The sequence below is a fragment of the Oncorhynchus mykiss genome, unplaced genomic scaffold (genome assembly GCF_013265735.2).
Source record: "Oncorhynchus mykiss isolate Arlee unplaced genomic scaffold, USDA_OmykA_1.1 un_scaffold_120, whole genome shotgun sequence".
Classification (NCBI taxonomy): Eukaryota; Metazoa; Chordata; class Actinopteri; order Salmoniformes; family Salmonidae; genus Oncorhynchus; species Oncorhynchus mykiss.
In genome coordinates this window covers 1,010,982-1,026,780 of record NW_023493661.1, presented here as the reverse complement: position 1 = coordinate 1,026,780, position 15,799 = coordinate 1,010,982, and the positions used below count along the sequence as shown (strand labels likewise).

Here is a 15,799-nt window from a genome sequence, read left to right as displayed (position 1 = left end):
TGTGACCATACGTTACTATAAATGTGATCATACGTTACTATAAATGTGACCATACGTTACTATAAATGTGACCATACGTTACTATAAATGTGATCATACGTTACTATAAATGTGACCATACGTTACTATAAATGTGATCATACGTTACTATAAATGTGACCATACGTTACTATAAATGTGACCATACGTTACTATAAATGTGATCATACGTTACTATAAATGTGACCATACGTTACTATAAATGTGATCATACGTTACTATAAATGTGACCATACGTTACTATAAATGTGACCATACGTTACTATACATGTGATCATACTTTACTATAAATGTGATCATACTTTACTATACACGTGATCATACTTTACTATAAATGTGATCATACTTTACTATTTTTTTTATTCACAAGCGTGAGTGAAATGCTGGTTGGTGGTTGGTTAGAGGAGCACTTGTCGAAGGCTCATATCTATATTTTGAAGGCTGCCGTCACAGTAAAGGTAACGTACTACTTTTTGTTTGTTTGTGAACGTAAACGAATCACGACGCGGCGCAGGATATCACCAGTGACACCGGTTGGCTGCTATTTTAATGGACAGTTTGACTGTCCAATCCCATGTGTTGGTTGGTGTGTGTGGCAAGTTACTTTTCTACATTTACATTATTATTTTTTTTCATTTTGTTGGACATTTTAGATGCTCTTATGCAGAGCCACTTACAGGAGCAATTAGGGTTTAAGTGCCTTGCTCAAGGGCCCATCGATAGATTATATATATATATATTTTTATCTGGTCAGCTCGGGGATCTGACCTAGCGACCTTTCGGTTACTGACTGGTCCAACGCTGTCAATTCCAATCTATCTCAGAAAGTTAACAAAATTCCTTTAAAAAACAAATAAAAACCATTCTGAATGGAAAAACCTTTTTAGTGTATTTCCTGAATGAAATTGGAATTGACCCAAACCCTGGTAGACGGGTCCCTAGCTATATAAATGGAGTTGACCCTAACCCTGGTAGACGGGTCCCTAGCTATATAAATGGAATTTACCCTAACCCTGGTAGACGGGTCCCTAGCTAGATAAATGGAGTTGACCCAAACCCTGGTAGACGGGTCCCTAGCTAGATAAATGGAGTTGACCCTAACCCTGGTAGACGGGTCCCTAGCTAGATAAATGGAGTTGACCCTAACCCTGGTAGACGGGTCCCTAGCTAGATAAATGGAATTGGCCCAAACCCTGGTAGACGGGTCCCTAGCTAGATAAATGGAGTTGACCCAAACCCTGGTAGACGGGTCCCTAGCTATATAAATGGAGTTGACCCTAACCCTGGTAGACGGGTCCCTAGCTATATAAATGGAATTTACCCTAACCCTGGTAGACGGGTCCCTAGCTAGATAAATGGAGTTGACCCAAACCCTGGTAGACGGGTCCCTAGCTAGATAAATGGAGTTGACCCTAACCCTGGTAGACGGGTCCCTAGCTAGATAAATGGAGTTGACCCTAACCCTGGTAGACGGGTCCCTAGCTAGATAAATGGAGTTGACCCTAACCCTGGTAGACGGGTCCCTAGCTAGATAAATGGAATTGGCCCAAACCCCGGTAGACGGGTCCCTAGCTAGATAAATGGAGTTGACCCTAACCCTGGTAGACGGGTCCCTAGCTAGATGAATGGAGTTGACCCTAACCCCGGTAGACGGGTCCCTAGCTAGATAAATGGAGTTGACCCTAACCCTGGTAGACAGGTCCACAGTATTTACATTTCTGAAATAATAAACTTATTTCAAACTCTTAATGCCTAGTGGTCAATTCCATAGTAACTGAATTATGCCAAGACTCAACAAAACAAACTATATTTTAAAATGTATAACTGACCTGTCTTTGTTTTGACTGGGGAGTTTATTAGTGAGCAGGATAAATGAACTGACTGGTCTTTGACAGGAGAGTTTATTAGTGAGCGGGATAAATGAACTGACTGGTCTTTGACAGGAGAGTTTATTAGTGAGCAGGATAAATGAACTGACTGGTCTTTGACAGGAGAGTTTATTAGTGAGCAGGATAAATGAACTGACTGGTCTTTGACAGGAGAGTTTATTAGTGAGCGGGATAAATTAACTGACTGGTCTTTGACAGGAGAGTTTATTAGTGAGCAGGATAAATGAACTGACTGGTCTTTGACAGGAGAGTTTATTAGTGAGCAGGATAAATGAACTGACTGGTCTTTGTTTTGACAGGAGAGTGTATTAGTGAGCAGGATAAATGAACTGACTGGTCTTTGTTTTGACAGGGGAGTGTATTAGTGAGCAGGATAAATGAACGTTCTTTGTTTTGACAGGGGAGTTTATTAGTGAGCAGGATAAATGAACGGTCTTTGTTTTGACAGGGGAGTTTATTAGTGAGCAGGATAAATGAACGGTCTTTGTTTTGACAGGGGAGTTTAATCATTCATTTATATATATTTTTTATTTAACCTTAACTTACTCGCCTATTTAAATGAAGAACAACTTCTTATTTACAATGACGGCCTACCCCAGGTCAAACCTGAACGACCCCAGGTCAAACCTGAACGACCCCTGGTCAAACCTGAACGACCCCTGGTCAAACCTGAACGACCCCTGGTCAAACCTGAACGACCCCAGGTCAAACCTGAACGACCCCAGGTCAAACCTGAACGACGCCAGAGCCAATTGTGCACCGCCCCACGATACTCCCAATCATGGCCGGATGTGATACAGCCTGGATTCGAACCAGGGTCTGTAGTGACACCTCTTGCTCTGAGATGCAGTGACCGTAGACCTCTGTGCCTCTCGGGAGCAGATTAGTGAACTGACCCATCTTTCTTTTTGTTTTTTTAGAGCTCTCAATACAACCTGTTGCCAACAAAGAAACAAACTCAAGAGTCAAAACAGGTGAGACCTGGACCTGTGTGTGGTTTATTTATAGAGCCCTGGACCTGTGTGGTTTATTTATAGAGCCCTGGATCTGTGTGTGGTTTTATAGAGCCCTGGAACTGTGTGTGGTTTATTTATAGAGCCCTGGATCTGTGTGTGGTTTATTTATAGAGCCCTGGATCTGTGTGTGGTTTATTTATAGAGCCCTGGACCTGTGTGTGGTTTTATAGAGCCCTGGATCTGTGTGTGGTTTATTTATAGAGCCCTGGAAATGTGTGTGGGTTATTTATAGAGCCCTGGAAATGTGTGTGGGTTATTTATAGAGCCCTGGAACTGTGTGTGGTTTATTTATAGAGCCCTGGACATGTGTGTGGTTTTATAGAGCCCTGGATCTGTGTGTGGTTTTATAGAGCCCTGGATCTGTGTGTGGTTTATTTATAGAGCCCTGGAACTGTGTGTGGTTTTATAGAGCCCTGGACCTGTGTGTGGTTTATTTATAGAGCCCTGGATCTTTATAGAGCCCTGGATCTGTGTGTGGTTTATTTATAGAGCCCTGGACCTGTGTGTGGGTTATTTATAGAGCCCTGGACCTGTGTGTGGGTTATTTATAGAGCCCTGGATCTGTGTGTGGGTTATTTATAGAGCCCTGGACCTGTGTGTGGTTTATTTATAGAGCCCTGGAACTGTGTGTGGTTTATTTATAGAGCCCTGGAAATGTGTGTGGGTTATTTATAGAGCCCTGGAACTGTGTGTGGTTTTATAGAGCCCTGGATATGTGTGTGGGTTATTTATAGAGCCCTGGATCTGTGTGTGGTTTATTTATAGAGCCCTGGATCTGTGTGTGGTTTATTTATAGAGCCCTGGACCTGTGTGTGGTTTTATAGAGCCCTGGATCTGTGTGTGGTTTATTTATAGAGCCCTGGACATGTGTGTGGTTTTATAGAGCCCTGAATCTGTGTGTGGTTTTATAGAGCCCTGGATCTGTGTGTGGTTTATTTATAGAGCCCTGGAAATGTGTGTGGGTTATTTATAGAGCCCTGGAACTGTGTGTGGTTTTATAGAGCCCTGGACCTGTGTGTGGTTTATTTATAGAGCCCTGAATCTTTATAGAGCCCTGGATCTGTGTGTGGTTTATTTATAGAGCCCTGGATCTGTGTGTGGTTTATTTATAGAGCCCTGGATCTGTGTGTGGTTTATTTATAGAGCCCTGGACCTGTGTGTGGGTTATTTATAGAGCCCTGGACCTGTGTGTGGGTTATTTATAGAGCCCTGGATCTGTGTGTGGTTTTATAGAGCCCTGGATCTGTGTGTGGTTTTATAGAGCCCTGGATCTGTGTGTGGTTTTATAGAGCCCTGGATCTGTGTGTGGTTTTATAGAGCCCTGGAAATGTGTGTGGGTTATTTATAGAGCCCTGGAACTGTGTGTGGTTTTATAGAGCCCTGGATATGTGTGTGGGTTATTTATAGAGCCCTGGATCTGTGTGTGGTTTATTTATAGAGCCCTGGATCTGTGTGTGGTTTATTTATAGAGCCCTGGACCTGTGTGTGGTTTTATAGAGCCCTGGATCTGTGTGTGGTTTTATAGAGCCCTGGATCTGTGTGTGGTTTTATAGAGCCCTGGACTTGTGTGTGGTTTTATAGAGCCCTGGATCTGTGTGTGGTTTTATAGAGCCCTGGATCTGTGTGTGGTTTTATAGAGCCCTGGACCTGTGTGTGTGCCTGCCTGGCCTTTTCCTGTGTGTGTGTGTGTGTGTGTGGGGGGGGGGGCATCAATGTGTGTGTGCATACTGGAGGTAAAGTCTGGTACAAGCAGCACATGCAGTTCCGTTGTAATGTAGCGACCGAGCGGCCAGCCCCCCTGCTGAGTCAGCGTTGCTGTTTTAAGGGCTAAATGAAACCCACTGTCACACTTTTGTTGTGGGCGGCTGTTTGTGTAGCTCATTGTAGTCGTACCGTTCATGCGGAGACAAAAGACCTGTGACCCCCTAGCCACCCTCGTTCCTATCTCCAGCTCCTACCCACCCCTCTTACAATCGCCCAGGTCCTACCCTGTCCCCTGACCCCCATCCCCCAGGTCCTACCCTGACCCCCTACCCACCCCTCTTACAATCCCCCAGGTCCTACCCTGTCCCCAGGTCCTACCAGGTCCCCTGACCCCCATCCCCACCTCCTACCCCATCCCTCAGGTCCTACCACGTCCCCTGACCCCCATCCCCCAGGTCCTACCCCGTCCCCTGACCCCCATCCTCCAGGTCCTACCCCGTCCCCTGACCCCCACCCCCCAGGTCCTACCCCCATCCCCCAGGTCCTACCCCGCCCCGTGTCCCCCATCCCCCAGGTCCTACCCTGTCCCCTGATCCCCAGCTCCTAGCTGGTCCCCTGACCCCATCCCTCAGGTCCTACCCCGTCCCCTGACCCCCAGGTCCTACCCCCTCCCCCAGGTCCTTCCCCTGACCCCCATCCCCCAGGTCCTTCCCCTGACCCCCATCCCCCAGGTCCTTCCCCGTATCCTGACCCCCATCCCCCAGTTCCTTCCCCTGACCCCCATCCCTCAGGTCTACCCTGTCCCCTGACACCCATCCCCCAGTTCCTACCCATTCCCCTGACCCCCATCCCTCAGGTCCTACCCTGTCACCTATCCCCCAGGTCCTACCCCGTCCCCTGACCCCCATCCCTCAGGTCCTACCCTATCCCCCAGGTCCTACCCCGTCCCCTGACCCCCAGGTCCTACCCCATCCCCCAGGTCCTTCCCCTGACCCCCTTCCCCCAGGTCCTTCCCCATCCCCCAGGTCCTACCCCGTCTCTGACCCCCGTCCCCCAGGTCCTTCCCCTGACACCCATCCCCCAGGTCCTACCCCGTATCCTGACCCCCATCCCCCAGTTCCTTCCCCTGACACCCATCCCCCAGTTCCTACCCATTCCATTGACCCCCATCCCTCAGGTCCTACCCTGTCACCTATCCCCCAGGTCCTACCCCGTCCCCTGAACCCCATCCCCCAGGTCCTACCCCATCCCCCAGGTCCTTCCCCTGACCCCCATCCCCCAGGTCCTACCCCCGACCCCCATCCCCCAGCTTCTATCCCATCCCCGACCTCCATCCCACTGGTCTACCCTGTCCTCTGAACCCCATCCCCCAGGTCCTACCCCATCCCCCAGGTCCTTCCCCTGACCCCCATCCCCCAGGTCCTTCCCCTGACCCCCATCCCCCAGGTCCTACCCCCGACCCCCATCCCCCAGCTTCTATCCCATCCCCGACCTCCATCCCACTGGTCTACCCCGTCCTCTGACCCCCATCCCCCAGTTCCTACCCATTCCCCTGTCACCTATCCCCCAGGTCCTACCCCATCCCCTGAACCCCATCCCCCAGGTCCTACCCCATCCCCCAGGTCCTTCCCCTGACCCCCACTCCCCAGGTCCTACCCCTGACCCCAATCCCCCAGCTTCTATCCCATCCCCGACCTCCATCCCACTGGTCTACCCCATCCTCTGACCCCCATCCCCCAGTTCCTACCCCTTCCCCTGACACCCATCCCTCAAGGGTCTACCATGTCCCCTGACACCCATCCCCCAGTTCCTACCCATTCCCCTGACCCCCATCCCCCAGGTCCTTCCCCTGACCCCCATCCCCCAGGTCCTACCCCCGACCCCCATCCCCCAGCTTCTATCCCATCCCCGACCTCCATCCCACTGGTCTACCCCGTCCTCTGACCCCCATCCCCCAGTTCCTACCCATTCCCCTGTCACCTATCCCCCAGGTCCTACCCCATCCCCTGAACCCCATCCCCCAGGTCCTACCCCATCCCCCAGGTCCTACCCCTGACCCCCATCCCCCAGCTTCTATCCCATCCCCGACCTCCATCCCACTGGTCTACCCCGTCCTCTGACCCCCATCCCCCAGTTCCTACCCCTTCCCCTGACACCCATCCCTCAAGGGTCTACCATGTCCCCTGTCACCTATCCCCCAGGTCCTACCCCATCCCCCAGGTCCTTCCCCTGACCCCCATCCCCCAGGTCCTTCCCCTGACCCCCATCCCCCAGGTCCTACCCCATCCCCCAGGTCCTTCCCCATCCCCCAGGTCCTTCCCCTGACCCCCATCCCCCAGGTCCTTCCCCATCCCCCAGGTCCTACCCCGTCTCTGACCCCCATCCCCCAGGTCCTTCCCCTGACCCCCATCCCCCAGGTCCTACCCCGTCTCTGACCCCCATCCCCCAGGTCCTTCCCCTGACACCCATCCCCCAGGTCCTACCCCGTATCCTGACATCCATCCCCCAGGTCCTACCCCGTCCCTTACCCCCATCCCCCAGGTCCTTCCCCGTATCCAGACCCCCATCCCCCAGGTCCTTCCCCGTATCCTGACCCCCATCCCCCAGGTCCTTCCCCTGACCCCCAGGTCCTACCCCGTCCCCTGTCCCCCAGGTCCTATCCTGACCCCCATCCCCCAGGTTCTACCTCATCCCCTGACCCCCAGGTCCTACCCCGTCCCCTGACCCCCATCCCCCAGGTCCTTCCCCTGACCCCCATCCCCCAGGTCCTACCCCTTCTCCTGACCCCCATCCCCCAGGTCCTACCCCACCCCCCAGGTCCTACCCCTTCTCCTGACCCCCACCCCCCAGGTCCTACCCTATCCCCCAGGTCCTACCCCTTCTCCTGACATCCATCCCCCAGGTCCTACCCCACCCCCCATGTCCTACCCCTTCTCCTAACCCCCATCCCCCAGGTCCTACACCCTTCACCTCTGTGAGGTCGATTGCCTTTTTTAAATGAACAGATAATTGGAAAACAGAGAGAGCTTTCAATATCGGCGCATGTGAGATGAATAACAGGGTTAAAATACCTTTAGTTGAATGGGGTGAAATAGATAGATCTGATGAGACAGTCCTCGTTGTTGTGGTACGGAGTTTAAATCCCTTTAGTTGATAGATCGATCTGATGAGACAGTCCTCGTTGTTGTGGTACAGGGTTTAAATCCCTTTAGTTGATAGGTCGATCTGATGAGACAGTCCTCGTTGTTGTGGTACATGATAGGTCGATCTGATGACAGTCCTCGTTGTTGTGGTACATGATAGGTCGATCTGATGAGACAGTCCTCGTTGTTGTGGTACAGGGTTTAAATCCCTTTAGTTGATAGGTCGATCTGATTAGACAGTCCTCGTTGTTGTGGTACATGATAGGTCGATCTGATGAGACAGTCCTTGTTGTTGTGGTACAGGGTTTAAATCCCTTTAGTTGATAGATTGATCTGATGAGACAGTCCTCGTTGTTGTGGTACATGATAGGTCGATCTGATGAGACAGTCCTTGTTGTTGTGGTACAGGGTTTAAATCCCTTTAGTTGATAGGTCGATCTGATTAGACAGTCCTCGTTGTTGTGGTACATGATAGGTCGATCTGATGAGACAGTCCTCGTTGTTGTGGTACATGATAGGTCGATCTGATGAGACAGTCCTCGTTGTTGTGGTACAGGGTTTAAATCCCTTTAGTTGATAGGTCGATCTGATGAGACAGTCCTCGTTGTTGTGGTACAGGGTTTAAATCCCTTTAGTTGATAGGTTGATCTGATGAGACAGTCCTCGTTGTTGTGGTACAGGGTTTAAATCCCTTTAGTTGATAGGTCGATCTGATGAGACAGTCCTCGTTGTTGTGGTACATGATAGGTCGATCTGATTAGACAGTCCTCGTTGTTGTGGTACATGATAGGTCGATCTGATGAGACAGTCCTCGTTGTTGTGGTACAGGGTTTAAATCCCTTTAGTTGATAGGTCGATCTGATTAGACAGTCCTTGTTGTTGTGGTACAGGGTTTAAATCCCTTTGGTTGATAGGTCGATCTGATGAGACAGTCCTCGTTGTTGTGGTACATGATAGGTCGATCTGATGAGACAGTCCTCGTTGTTGTGGTACAGGGTTTAAATCCCTTTAGTTGATAGGTCGATCTGATGAGACAGTCCTCGTTGTTGTGGTACATGATAGGTCGATCTGATTAGACAGTCTTTGTTGTTGTGGTACAGGGTTTAAATCCCTTTAGTTGATAGGTCGATCTGATGAGACAGTCCTCGTTGTTGTGGTACAGGGTTTAAATCCCTTTAGTTGATAGGTCGATCAGATTAGACAGTCCTCGTTGTTGTGGTACAGGGTTTAAATCCCTTTAGTTGATAGGTCGATCTGATGAGACAGTCCTCGTTGTTTTGGTACATGATAGGTCGATCTGATTAGACAGTCCTCGTTGTTGTGGTACAATTGATTAATTGATGGCAGTAACAGTTGATGTAGAAATGCGTTTGACCGTCATGCTTATCGGTCTAGATGGTCATGTAGCTTAATTCAGTGGTGTTAAATTGGCCTGTGTATTTTTCGTTAGTTGTAAAGTACACTGCTTTACTGTAATTAATACCAGCATTTATTAACAGCCACACTACTTTACTACACTACCACACTGCTTTACCACACTACTTTACTACACTACTAAACTGCTTTACCACACTACTTTACTACACTACTTTACTACACTACCACACTGCTTTACCACACTACTTTACTACACTACTACACTACACTACTACACTGCTTTACCACACTACTTTACTACACTACTACACTGCTTTACTGTAATTAATACCTGCATTTATTAACAGCCACACTACTTTACTACACTACCACACTGCTTTACCACACTACTTTACTACACTACTAAACTGCTTTACCACACTACTTTACTACACTACTTTACTACACTACCACACTACTTTACTACACTACCACACTGCTTTACCACACTACTTTACTACACTACTAAACTGCTTTACTGTAATCAATACCTGCAATTTAATGCAGGAGAATTGGCGGGAGACAGCGGAGCAACAGGTTTTATTATACCGAACACACACTGTCTCCACACAGATATTTGCGATGCTTTTCACCGACAGCCCAACTCAATAATCAGCTGGGCCTACTGCCACACGTGCACTGTCTAAATTATGGGGTTCACAAATAGCGAGTTTGTGATTATTTTTGTTATTTTTTTGACACAATCCACAGCTTTTTGGTTAAGTTTTTAAAAATTATTTTATTTATTTCTGCACAGACTGGAGTAATTTTATATATAATTTTGGCAAATTATATTTAAATTTATTTCCCTATTGGGACCCACCTCTAAGGCATTTCTCTCCTTGTTCTTTTGATTTTCAACTTTCTTTTCCGGAAGGCAAAGCAACCCGTCCTAGTTGTTGCATCTTTAGAGCTCCCTCTTTCCCATGCTAGTTGATGATCCTAGTCATATTAGCATCCCATGCTAGTTGATAATCCTAGTCATATTAGCATCCCATACTAGTTGATAATCCTAGTCAAATTAGCATCCCATGCTAGTTGATGATCCTAGTCATATTAGCATCCCATGCTAGTTGATAATCCTAGTCATGTTAGCATCCCATGCTAGTTGATAATCCTAGTCATGTTAGCATCCCATGCTAGTTGATAATCCTAGTCATATTAGCATCCCATGCTAGTTGATGATAATCCTAGTCATATTAGCATCCCATGCTAGTTGATGATAATCCTAGTCATATTAGCATCCCATGCTAGTTGTTGCATCTTTAGATCTTCCCTCTAAGTTTCTGACAGAGATGAACGTCTCACGTGTAACATGGCACCTCAATCAGGTGTTCTGTCTAGAATGAGTTGCGTGTTTTGTAAATTTCTCATGCGGCGGCCGTTTTTTGTTACATGTAAATCTGTCTGGTCACGTTGTCCGGTGGCACATTTTCCTTAACGGAAACCCAGCTTTATAGATCAACATGACGGTCAAATCTGCTCATATATCCGTGAACTAAAAGCCTTATTTTGCATTGTGATTTATATATAGGCCTGTAGCCTGTATAACATACTGCCATAGGCCTGTAGCCTGTATAACATACTGCCATAGGCCTGTAGCCTGTATAACATACCCCTATAGGCCTGTAGCCTGTATAGCATACCCCCTATAGGCCTGTAGCCTGTATAGCATACCCCCTATAGGCCTGTAGCCTGTATAGCATACCCCCTATAGGCCTGTAGCCTGTATAGCATACCCCCTATAGGCCTGTAGCCTGTATAGCATACCCCCTATAGGCCTGTAGCCTGTATAGCATACCCCCTATAGGCCTGTAGCCTGTATAGCATACCCCCTATAGGCCTGTAGCCTGTATAGCATACCCCCTATAGGCCTGTAGCCTGTATAGCATACCCCCTATAGGCCTGTAGCCTGTATAGCATACCCCCTATATGCCTGTAGCCTGTATAGCATACCCCCTATAGGCCTGTAGCCTGTATAACATACCCCCTATAGGCCTGTATAACATACCCCCTGTATCCTACGGGCCTGTAGTTCACCCCCTGCGCTAATTATCAGGAGGACTTTTCCTGGACAGAGGAACCAGCAGCCAGCCTCTGTGACATCATCATCCTCATGCTAATGAAGGCTGATGTCATCATGGCTGAATGCTACATTAGCCACGCGCCGCCAGACACTGACTTACAGTTCATGGTGTGAGTGTGGATGCCCTGTTCTGACTGGGGGGTGAGGCCCCCACGTTCTGTATACTGGCTACGGCATCTGAAAATGGACAAACTGTACTATTTAAAAAAATGTTTACGGCTCTCCAAGTGGAAAACGGACGATCACCAACTTCTCCCACGTGGTGACCTCTGACCTCGCCCTACTAAGGAAATGACATACATAACAGCATCTATTTGGGGAGGGGGGGGGGGGGGTGGTTGTACTTTCAGTTTATGATTGATATGATTGGTTGGCCATTAGCCGTTCGGCCCCAATGAGTTCATATCTCATGAATGCATTCAGCTGGTATTTATGACTTCACATCTGGTAAATTCCCACCTCCTACATGGTTACAAACGTCACATCAGAGTGGAAACGTGTCCCATCATAACAATTCTGTCACAACAGACAATGCCAGGAACATTGAATGCCTTTTAATTTCCCGGCTTTACCCGAAACCAAAACATGACCTAGAGCAGCCGGTAGGACATTACCGTTATGAACCCGTGGTCCCTAGAGCAGCCGGTATAATCCCGTGGTCCCTGGAGCAGCCGGTATGACCCCGTGGTCCCTGGAGCAGCCGGTAGGACTTTACCGTTATGACCCCGAGGTCCCTAGAGCAGCCGGTATGACCCCGTGGTCCCTGGAGCAGCCGGTAGGACTTTACCGTTATGACCCCGGGGTCCCTAGAGCAGCCGGTATGACCACGTGGTCCCTGGAGCAGCCGGTATGACCCCGTGGTCCCTGGAGCAGCCGGTAGGACTTTACCGTTATGACCCCGGGGTCCCTAGAGCAGCCGGTATGACCCCGTGGTCCCTGGAGCAGCCGGTATGACCCCGTGGTCCCTGGAGCAGCCGGTAGGACTTTACCGTTATGACCCCGGGGTCCCTAGAGCAGCCGGTATGACCCCGTGGTCCCTGGAGCAGCCGGTAGGACATTACCGTTATGACCCCGGGGTCCCTAGAGCAGCCGGTATGACCCCGTGGTCCCTGGAGCAGCCGGTATGACCCCGTGGTCCCTGGAGCAGCCGGTAGGACTTTACCGTTATGACCCCGGGGTCCCTATAGCAGCCGGTATGACCCCGTGGTCCCTGGAGCAGCCGGTAGGACTTTACCGTTATGACCCCGGGGTCCCTAGAGCAGCCGGTATGACCCCGTGGTCCCTGGAGCAGCCGGTAGGACATTACCGTTATGACCCCGGGGTCCCTAGAGCAGCCGGTATGACCCCGTGGTCCCTGGAGCAGCCGGTAGGACTTTACCGTTATGACCCCGGGGTCCCTAGAGTAGCCGGTATGACCCCGTGGTCCCTGGAGCAGCCGGTAGGACATTACCGTTATGACCCCGGGGTCCCTAGAGCAGCCGGTATGACCCCGTGGTCCCTGGAGCAGCCGGTAGGACTTTACCGTTATGACCCCGGGGTCCCTATAGCAGCCGGTATGACCCCGTGGTCCCTGGAGCAGCCGGTAGGACTTTACCGTTATGACCCCGGGGTCCCTAGAGCAGCCGGTATGACCCCGTGGTCCCTGGAGAAGCCGGTAGGACTTGTGGTGCGTTTTAGTGTCTAAGTATTGAGCTGTGGTGGAGGGGGCAGTAGGACAAGTGGTGGGTTTTAGGGGGCAGTAGTGTCATGAAGCTGCTTGGTGTCAGACTGGCCTTTTTGTTCCCTTGGTGACCCTGAAGTCAACAAACTTTGAGTTCCCACGCTCGACCTGCTTCTCCAGAAAGACCTCACCCTCCAACTCTCCCTCTTTATAGGCAGAGATGGGGGTTAGACTGAAAACGTTTTCGGGGGGGGGGGGGGGGGGCGTTCTGGAAATTTGCCAACCATTTTTTTTTTTTAAGTGTCTTGTCGCATTAAAAGTTGTGCATAATATCCAGACTGATTAAACAAGGCTCCAAACCCAGAACCAACTATCGGAGCCTGGACAAAAGTAGCAATACACTACATAGGGGGTAGGGTGCACAACGTAGGGGGTAGGGTGCACGACGCAGGGGGTAGGGTGCACGACGCAGGGGGTAGGGTGCACGACGTAGGGGGTAGGGCGCACCCTATTACGGAATAGAAACATGTTCTGGTCAGGAGCCCCAGAGACGGGGCCCAGTAGTCGGAGCCGCCCCCCCCCCCAGGAACACAAGGCCCTTGTGTGGTGTAATAGACCTAACGTCTCCCCCCTCCCCACTCTGCCTCTACAGGGAACCAGCCCATAGAAGACAGAACAGTGGATGGAAGAGAGCGAGAGAGAGTGAAGAGGACGGAGGTTAAGATACAGGGGCTGGTCAACAGGTAAGAGCATTGGACTAGTAACCGAAAGGTTGCAAGTTCAAATCCCCGAGCTGACAAGGTACTTAAACCACTTAACCCAGTTAACTCAGTTAACCCTCCTAGGCCGTCATTGAAAATAAGAATTTGTTCTTAACCTCTCGGGATAAATGGCCAACATCCAGTGAAAATAAATTACTATAAAAATGTTACTTTGATAAAATTCACACATTCAATATACCAAATTAAAGCTACACTTGTTGTCAATCCAGCCAATATGTCAGATTTCTAAAATGCTTTACAGCGAAAGCAAACGATGCCATTATCTGAGGATAGCACCCTCAGTAAACAAATAAATTAGAATTTGTTCTTACCTGACTTGCCTGGTTAAAAAGAGGCATAATAATAATAATAATAAAAATCAACATAATACCCAGTTTTTAGAATTCTATTGATATTGATGTCTAATCTACCAGGACTGACACTATTGGCTGTCCTCTGTTTGAACCCTCCCCTTCTGGCCCTCTGAAGAGCCAATAGATTCTCTGCCTCGGGTTAGACGTACTGCTGTGGTTTGAACCCTCCCCTTCTGGCCCTCTGAAGAGCCAATAGATTCTCTGCCTCGGGTTAGACGTACTGCTGTGGTTTGAACCCTCCCCTTCTGGCCCTCTGAAGAGCCAATAGATTCTCTGCCTCGGGTTAGACGTACTGCTGCTGTGGTCTGAACCCTCCCCTTCTGGCCCTCTGAAGAGCCAATAGATTCTCTGCCTCGGGTTAGACGTACTGCTGTGGTTTGAACCCTCCCCTTCTGGCCCTCTGAAGAGCCAATAGATTCTCTTCCTCGGGTTAGACGTACTGCTGTGGTCTGAACCCTCCCCTTCTGGCCCTCTGAAGAGCCAATAGATTCTCTGCCTCGGGTTAGACGTACTGCTGCTGTGGTTTGAACCCTCCCCTTCTGGCCCTCTGAAGAGCCAATAGATTCTCTGCCTCGGGTTAGACGTACTGCTGCTGTGGTTTGAACCCTCCCCTTCTGGCCCTCTGAAGAGCCAATAGATTCTCTGCCTCGGGTTAGACGTACTGCTGCTGTGGTTTGAACCCTCCCCTTCTGGCCCTCTGAAGAGCCAATAGATTCTCTGCCTCGGGTTAGACGTACTGCTGCTGTGGTTTGAACCCTCCCCTTCTGGCCCTCTGAAGAGCCAATAGATTCTCTGCCTCGGGTTAGACGTACTGCTGCTGTGGTTTGAACCCTCCCCTTCTGGCCCTCTGAAGAGCCAATAGATTCTCTGCCTCGGGTTAGACGTACTGCTGCTGTGGTTTGAACCCTCCCCTTCTGGCCCTCTGAAGAGCCAATAGATTCTCTGCCTCGGGTTAGACGTACTGCTGTTGTGGTCTGAACCCTCCCCTTCTGGCCCTCTGAAGAGCCAATAGATTCTCTGCCTCGGGTTAGACGTACTGCTGCTGTGGTCTGAACCCTCCCCTTCTGGCCCTCTGAAGAGCCAATAGATTCTCTGCCTCGGGTTAGACGTACTGCTGCTGTGGTCTGAACCCTCCCCTTCTGGCCCTCTGAAGAGCCAATAGATTCTCTGCCTCGGGTTAGACGTACTGCTGCTGTGGTCTGAAGAGCCAATAGATTCTCTGCCTCGGGTTAGACGTACTGCTGCTGTGGTCTGAAGAGCCAATAGATTCTCTGCCTCGGGTTAGACGTACTGCTGCTGTGGTCTGAAGAGCCCTTCTAGAAGTGTTTTTGTTGTTGTTGAGAGTTTTGAAACTCTTGACATGATGTAGAAACGTGTTGTTCTCTGAACATGGTCTTATACAACAACAACACAATGCTGCTATTATCTGGAGGTTTCCGTGGTAACGCAAGTAGCCTTGGTCTCTGGCTCGGCCCGGTAGCCTTGGTCTCTGGCTCGGCCCGGTAGCCTTGGTCTCTGGCTCGGCCCGGTAGCCTTGGTCTCTGGCTCGGCCCGGTAGCCTTGGCCCCCCGGCTCGGCCCGGTAGCCTTGGCCCCCCGGCTCGGCTCTTGTGTTTTACCCTACATCGTTTCCCAGGCAGGCGGGGGCCCCCTGAGACAACATGGTGGGCTGCAATCACAACACTAAGGGAGAATCTCAATTTAATTTCCTT

The 15,799-nt window shown here is 50.0% G+C and overlaps 2 protein-coding genes across 10 annotated transcripts in view; both read left to right on the top strand.

Moving 5' to 3' along the window:
• The window catches only part of LOC110513568 (trinucleotide repeat-containing gene 6A protein), a 104,113-nt gene that overhangs the window by 12,192 nt on the left and 76,122 nt on the right, over positions 1-15,799 (top strand). For 6 of the 9 annotated variants that reach the window (XM_036972107.1, XM_036972109.1, XM_036972104.1 and 3 more), the window contains exons 2-3: positions 2,849-2,902; positions 13,606-13,696. The gene's annotated coding sequence lies outside the window, so the exon portion shown is untranslated. The remainder of the gene's footprint in view (positions 1-2,848; positions 2,903-13,605; positions 13,697-15,799) is intronic. The other 3 variants (XM_036972106.1, XM_036972108.1, XM_036972112.1) reach the window with 1 other exon arrangement.
• LOC118947064 (proline-rich extensin-like protein EPR1) lies at positions 2,511-7,588 on the top strand. The gene is made up of 9 exons (XM_036972120.1): positions 2,511-2,653; positions 4,959-5,222; positions 5,307-5,439; positions 5,583-5,851; positions 6,022-6,270; positions 6,516-6,691; positions 6,783-6,960; positions 7,066-7,353; positions 7,447-7,588. Exons 1-9 carry the CDS (start codon positions 2,511-2,513, stop codon positions 7,586-7,588), a joined length of 1,842 nt encoding a protein of 613 aa, XP_036828015.1.